At 34.4% G+C, this 7,277-nt stretch overlaps 1 protein-coding gene across 2 annotated transcripts; it reads left to right on the top strand.

The window, feature by feature from the left end:
• Positions 1-3,155: 3,155 nt before the first annotated feature.
• Positions 3,156-6,339, top strand: LOC120087292 (pentatricopeptide repeat-containing protein At4g02820, mitochondrial). Of its 2 annotated transcripts, XR_005484469.1 has the most exons (3): positions 3,156-3,564; positions 4,104-5,824; positions 6,050-6,339. XR_005484469.1 is itself a non-coding variant. In XM_039044240.1 (2 exons), exons 1-2 carry the CDS (start codon positions 3,238-3,240, stop codon positions 5,394-5,396), a joined length of 1,620 nt encoding a protein of 539 aa, XP_038900168.1. In that variant the 5' UTR covers positions 3,156-3,237; the 3' UTR covers positions 5,397-6,006. The 2 variants fall into 2 exon arrangements, 1 of the variants encoding a protein (XP_038900168.1); XM_039044240.1 differs by lacking the exon at positions 6,050-6,339 and having other exon boundaries at positions 4,104-6,006.
• Positions 6,340-7,277: the final 938 nt, after the last annotated feature.

Genomic DNA, 7,277 nt, shown 5'->3' with positions numbered 1-7,277 from the left:
ACATTCTCTGGCGGACATGAGTGAGAGTGAGAGTGAGAACGAGATTCTCTAGCTTTTTATCCTTTGCATGTCTTCTTCTGCTTCTCTAGTACGACGAGTCCAAACGAGTAGCTCTGACGTGACAACCCAAGTGAGCAAGAGATAGAGGGAGTAGTGATTTTGTGAGTGAGGAAAGGAAGAAAGAGACTGAGATCCAGAGAGAGCAAGAGCGACCGAGATCGAGATAGAGTGAGAGACATAAAGAGAGTAGTGATTTGTGAGTGAGAAAGAGAGAGAGAAAGTGAAACTAAGAGAGATCGAGGGCGAATGCTTTTCTACAGACGCACGAGTATATTTTGGTAATTTCACCTGAATTTGACGTCAGCAAAGGATCATTCGGCATTTTTTTTTTCAAAAACTGGGTCATTTGACAGTTTTTGCCCAATTTTTGGGTCATTAATACATTTTCTCAAAATATCATTGTTTACTAGTTATAGATACATCTATCACTATCTGTGACATTTTGTTATATTTGTAAATAAGTTAGCTCATTTTATTATATCTGAAAACTGCTCTTAAAATAATTATTAATTAATTTTAACATAATATTGAAACTCGATTAATTATAATTCTTTCAAATTACTTAAGGTATATTTGAGAGTGATAGTTGGATCAGTGATTTTATAAGAAGAAATTAATGTACAATTGATTTTGTAAAAGTGATTTTTAACAATCAAAAAAGTGATTTTCAAATACTTAAAAGTAATGTTGAATTATTATGTTTTGTTCCAAAAGTGGTTTTAAAATTACCAAATTATATTTACATTTATAAATTTATTTAAGTAATTAATTATAATAAATATACTTTTTTCATTTGTTTCCAAAAATTATTTTATATAAAAGTTGGCCACCAACAATCCTCTAAACATAGTCATTGGAGACAGTGATCGGATGTGGTTGATGATGGTCATAGAAAAACAGTGATTCAGAGGTTGGCGCATCGGTCACTTGAAGTTGGCCAACAACGGTCACCAAAAAATGGTTTTTGACAGTTGGGCGACAACGATTACTGGGAAATAGTCACTTGAAGTTGGCCGCTAGCAGTCATTGAAAAATAGTCAACGGAGATGATAGTTGGAAGTTGGCCGCTAATTGCTCGACAGCGACCGTTAGAAATTGGCCAAGGACGGTTGCAGAAAAGTAGTCACCAAATGTTAGCTGGCAGCGGTTATTGGGAAACAGTCTACAAAGACGTGGTCGGGAATTGGCATGCGATGGTTGTTAGAAAAGGGTTGCTAGAGGTTGGCTAATGACTATAGTTGGAAAATGGTCGGTGGAAGTTAACTAAAAGGCGATCATAAAAAAAATTCATTGAAAATTGGCCGATGACAGTTGGACAAAAGCAATTGCCAAAAACAACGACCAGTGATTGTTGGCAACAGTCGCCGAAAAATGGTCACTAGAAGTTGGTCGAAGACAATCGCCAAAAAACTATCATCAAAAGTTGGCTAACGATAGTTGTCGAAAAGCAATCGTCGAAAGTTGGTCGATGGCGATGTCGAAAAACGGTGATCGGAGGTTGGTGGCAACGATCCTGGAAGTTAATTGACGACAGTCACTGGAAAACAGTTGTCGGAATTGACAAGCAACGATAGCCGAAAAGCAATCACTGGAGGTTTGTTGATAGCATTTATTAGGAAAACGGCCGCCAGAAGTTGGTTGTTAGGAAACAGCCAACTGAGACGTGATTAGAGGTCGATCGACGACGATCGCCTGGAGGTTGGCCAGCGACTGTTGCTGGAATACGGTTACCGAAAGTTGGTTGACAGCGGTCACGGGAAGGTGGTCGTCGAAAGTTGGCTGGTGATGATTGTCAGAAAGTGGTCGTCGAAGGTTGACTAGCAATGGTTTCTAGGAACGGTAGCCGAAAGTTGGTTGACGAAGATCTCCGGAGAATTTTAATAAATATCTAATTTTATTAATTTACTTTTAATAACTTTTAACAATTTTGAGCTTTTTTTTTTTTTTTTTTTAAAAAGTTTGTGACAATATGGGTGTTTCAAAATTTCAATAGTATGAGAAAAATGTTGGAGGTGGTTCCTAATCAATCGCCAAAAGAAAAGTCACCAAGAATCAATTTAAAGTTATTTTTTATTTTTCAAAAAACAATTTTATTTTCTTACCAAACACGATTATTTTAGAGGAAACTGATTTTGACAATGGCAAAAGTGATTTTAACCATGTCAAAATCACTTCCAAACACACCTTTAATATACATTGAAAGTGAGTATTTAGTAAAAAAAAAATAATAACAAAAATATAATGATTGGAATAAGACAAAATTTAAATGATAAAAATAAGATAAAATTTAAATGATAAAAATAAGATAAAATTTAAATGATAAAAATAAAATTGTTACATTTGAAATATATTGAATAAATTGAAATCAAAATTAAACCTTAAAAAGTAACATTTTTAAACATATAGATCAAACTAGAACTAAATCCAAAATTCAAGAACTAATAAAATATTTTTTTTTAGGGAAAAATACCTTTTTGGTCTCTAGATTTTTGGTATAATTTCTATTTAGTTCATAGTTTCAAAAAGTTATTATTTTATCCTTGACATTTGAATTTTGCTCCAATTTGTTCCATATGTTTCAAGATTTACTCATCTTAACCTCGATTATTTACTAAATACTCATTTTTCATTTTTAGTATTAATTTATTTTAATAAATTAAAAATAATTAAAATAATTAAAATAAATTAAGTTTCACTCTTTTTTATTAGTTTTAAAATTAAAACTAAAATTGAACTTCATAATTACTTTTAATCCATTAATAAAAATTGACGTAAAATAGAGTATTTAGTGAAAAATTTAGGTTAAATATACAAAATCTTGAAGCTTAAGAACCAGATTGAAATAAAATAAAATTATAACATCTTGAAATTTATGGACTAAATTGAAATAAAATTTAAAATTTAATGACTAAATGTATAATATTTTAAAATATTGGAACCAAATAGAAATTAGATCCAAAATCTTGGGATAAAAAATATAATTTTCTCTTCTTTTTCAAAATTTTAAGATCAAATGAACCCAAACCTAATAAAATTTGATTTCTTTTTTCTTTTTTGCAAATCAGTAAAAATTGATTTTACTCGACCCTGTTTTATGTATTTTCTTTAGTGCCGTCGTTTACAATCGTCGCCACATTAGTTCCTAAATCGTCGCCTTCATTTCATAACCTGACCACGATGTTCCGCTCGTTGCGGCCTTCTCTAGCGACGGCTGCCGCCCGCCGATTTTCCGGGGAAGCCTTCATGGCGGCGGCGGAGAACAAAACACTAGAAGGCGGCGCCAGCGTCGGCGCCAGCGTCAGCGCCGGCGCCAGCATCGTCTCCGGCACAGGCGGTGGTCGAGACACGCTTGGGCGAAGGCTCATGAGTCTCACTTTCCCCAAACGCAGCGCCGTGATTGCCATTCGAAAATGGCAAGAAGAGGGCCACACTGTTCGCAAGTACGAGCTCAATCGCATCGTTCGGGAACTTCGCAAGCTCAAGCGCTACAAGCATGCACTTGAGGTATTCAATTCCTTTTTTCCATCTTGTTTGAAAACTCATGTAATGTAAATGCGCGATGTATTATACTGATTTTTTTGATCTGAAGCAACTCGTATTCTACTTGTGCTGCGAATTTGTTCTCTTCACTTGATTTTCACTTGAAGAGTAGTTTCAATTCAACTGATGTTCGTATAGTTCATCATTTCTAGCATCTGTTTAATTTAATCACAATCAAGTGGACTAGCTTCCAAAAGGTATTCTGATTATATTAAATTGCTACGATATCCAGAAGCTGATCATTTAGGGTAAATTTAATCATATGTTCTTGCTACAATAACACTTGTAGAGCTTGGAATTTGACTCAAGATACTGTACATATGAAACCAGTAACCATTTTCTTTTTTTTGTTTTTGATCTTTACAAAATTAAATCTATTTTCTCTCAATTTAGATGAATAAAAATCCTCTGACATGGCCTTGAGGCTTGGACCTTATAGCTTGTATGATCTGAAGACGGCCTTGAGCCATGCGTAATCTTTCTTGAGCTTTTCCACCATGCAGGTGTGTGAATGGATGACATTACAGAAAGATATGAAACTGCTACCTGGTGACTATGCAGTTCATCTGGATTTGATTGCAAAAATCCGTGGCCTGAATAGCGCAGAAAAGTTTTTCGAGGATCTCCCTGATAAAATGAGAGATCAATCGGTCTGCACAGCTCTTCTTCACACATACGTTCAAAATAATCTATGTGAAAAAGCTGAGGCTTTAATGGAGAAAATGTCTGAATCTGGTTTCTTAAAATGTCCTCTTTCTTTCAACCACATGCTATCTCTTTACATCTCAAACAAGCAGCTAGAGAAGGTTCCTGATGTGATTCAAGTATTAAAGAAGAACACCAAACCAGATGTGGTAACATATAATCTTTTGTTGAATGTTTGCACTTTGCAAAATGACGTTGAAGCTGCAGAAAACATTTTCCTTGAGATGAAGAAGACGAAAACTGAACCGGATTGGGTATCATTTAGCACATTAGCTAACTTATATTCCAAAAAACAACTTACCGAAAAAGCAGCATCTACTTTGAAGCAGATGGAGAAAATGGCATCTAAAAGAAACAGAATCTCATTTTCATCTCTTCTTAGCTTATATACCAATTTGGGGGATAAGAATGGAGTTTTCAGGATATGGAAAAAGATGAAGTCATCCTTTCGCAAGATGAGTGATAGTGAGTATACTTGCATGATATCCTCTCTTGTGAAACTTAATGAGCTTGAGGAAGCTGAGAAACTCTATCCCGAATGGGAGTCAGTATCCGGGACGGGTGATACTCGGGTTTCAAATATATTGCTTGCAGCCTATATCAACAAAAACCAAATGGAACAAGCTGAGAATTTCTACAATCGGATGTCGGTAAAAGGAATGGTTCCATCTTACACTACTTGGGAGCTCCTCACATGGGGTTATTTGAAAGAGAACCAGATGGAGAAAGTGCTGCATTTCCTCAAGAATGCAGTTGGCAGCGTGAAGAAATGGAATGGGGATGAGAGGTTGGTTAAAGAAGTTTGTAAGAAACTCGAGGAGCAGGGTAACATTGAAGGGGCAGAGCAGTTGTTAGTTATTCTTAGAAATGTTGGTCATGTGGATACTGAGATATACAATTCTCTCTTGCGAACCTATGCAAAAGCTGGGAAAATGCCTCTCATTGTTGCTGAAAGAATGGAAATGGACAATGTTCAGTTGAACGACGAGACTCGAGAACTTCTAAGGTTGACCAGCAAGATGTGTGTGAGTGAAGTTTCAACCACTTTATACTACAAAACTGATCAAACCAACTCAGTTCAATCCGTTTGAAGTATACTCTTTTGGTTACTTCAGCTTTCTGAAGTATCAAATCCAAAAGTTGCATATCAGATTCAGTTGGAAAGTTTTTGCTGGTCCATTTCAGTTTAGATGGTTGGTTTTGTCTGTCAGAATTGGGTCATCTTTCAGGAAGAATCGGTTTTGGTCTCTTTCTCTTCATAGTCCTTAAACTGGTATGTTGGTTTGACATTTGCCATAAATCCAACCCAGCCCGACCTGCACAGACCCGTGATTTTTACTAGTAACTTCTGGAATTTACTCGGCCAAGTTGCGGAATCCTGAGACACTTTTTCCCTGCTGCAAGTAGTAGTTCTATGTGCTGTTTTGGCCGTGTTTGCTAATGAATCATTCATAGTCAGTTATATTCAGAAGCTGCCTGTGGATGAAGCTGCCATGGCACAAGGTTTTGATGCGCACTGGTCAGTACAGCATGTTAAATCTTTTAAAGTTCCCTAAAATGTTATATTTAGATCTCAATTACTTGCTAGGATCGAATGTAGAATATAACAAATATTTGTTATTAATTAGCTATTTCATTGAAGTTGGCTGGAAAAGTGTGGGGTTTCATGTCTTTGAGAGTTTGATCATTACTTTTGGAGCACTTTTTTCTGTTCTTTTATGGTAAACCTCTGTTGAGATCATAGGTTAATGGATTGGACTTACTAATTGAGGGCAAATAGCCGATGGAAAAGGTGAAGGCATTATGAGAAAAGCAAAGTTTCCATTCTCTGGCCTTTTCAACTACAAGCTTTTGGAGGCTTTAAGAAGTTAGTACATATAAGTAGCAATTTTATTGCTATATATAATTATGTGTATAGCAATATTTTAAAATAATTGTAAATATAGCATAATCTATAAGTGATAGACTATATTGTTGATAAACTCTTATTAGTAACTCTTATTAGTGATATGGTCTATCGTGATAAACCATGAAGCTGGATCTAAATCTTGCTATATTTGCATTTTTTTTGCATTATGTTATATTTGCTAACATTTTAGGTTTGATCGTTGTATTTGTAGCTACCCAGATTTTAAATGCCTTAACTATTAAGATTTTGTTCGTTAACCATTTGAGTCTCGTTTGATAACCATTTGTCTTTTGAAAGCTATGTTTATTTTTACACTAAATTTGTAGAATGATTTTCATCGTTCCTAAATAAACATGTGAGTTATTAATCAGATTTCAAAAACAAAAACAAATTTTGAAAACTACGTTTTCTTTTAGTTTTCAAAACTTGGTTTATGTTTTACACTGCTAGATTACATTACAGAAAAGTTCACGAGTATAAGTAATTTTTATAAACTTAGTATCCAAAAACACAAACCAAAAATCAAAATGGCTATCAAACAAGTCTTGGTTTTCTCCCAATATTTTATAATATTTTTTTTATTTTCTTGAGTAAAATAGTTGAATACTAAACCAAATTTAAAAAATAAAAACAAGTATTTAAAAGCTTTGTTTAAAATTTAAAATTTAGCTTGGTTTTTGAAAACTTTGGTATAAAGTACATAACTAAGCAAGAAATTTAATGGTAAGAAAGATGTTTATATGCTTAATTTTCAAATACTACAAACAAAATGGTTACTAAAGGGGTGTCAACTATTTCTCAAATTTTAAGGACTAGGGTGGTCTTATAATCACTTCAAAGGTAAAAAAAATGTATTTGACATTATTTAAAATTAACCTTCATGAATGGATTTGTATGCTGGGATTTACGTCTTTATTGGAATCTTAATGAGCACTTTAGAGTGGACTTCCCTATCACAATAGTTGTTCTCTATCGAATTTCGTGTTTCTCCTGATTCGTGGAGGTGGCCTATTGACCCATCTTCATCTTTTTCTGTGAAATTTCTTATTGATTACCTGATGGA

The sequence above is a fragment of the Benincasa hispida genome, chromosome 9 (genome assembly GCF_009727055.1).
Source record: "Benincasa hispida cultivar B227 chromosome 9, ASM972705v1, whole genome shotgun sequence".
In the NCBI taxonomy this organism is placed as follows: Eukaryota; Viridiplantae; Streptophyta; class Magnoliopsida; order Cucurbitales; family Cucurbitaceae; genus Benincasa; species Benincasa hispida.
Note: the sequence above shows the minus strand (reverse complement) of the source record. Positions and strands in the feature narration are given on the sequence as shown.

Bases quoted from the DNA above. Each gene is read 5' to 3' on its own strand.
- LOC120087292 (XM_039044240.1), top strand. From the start codon at position 3,238: ATGTTCCGCTCGTTGCGGCCTTCTCTAGCGACGGCTGCCGCCCGCCGA. The intron at 3,565-4,103 runs GTATTCAATTCC...TCCACCATGCAG, and splicing joins GCTACAAGCATGCACTTGAG to GTGTGTGAATGGATGACATT.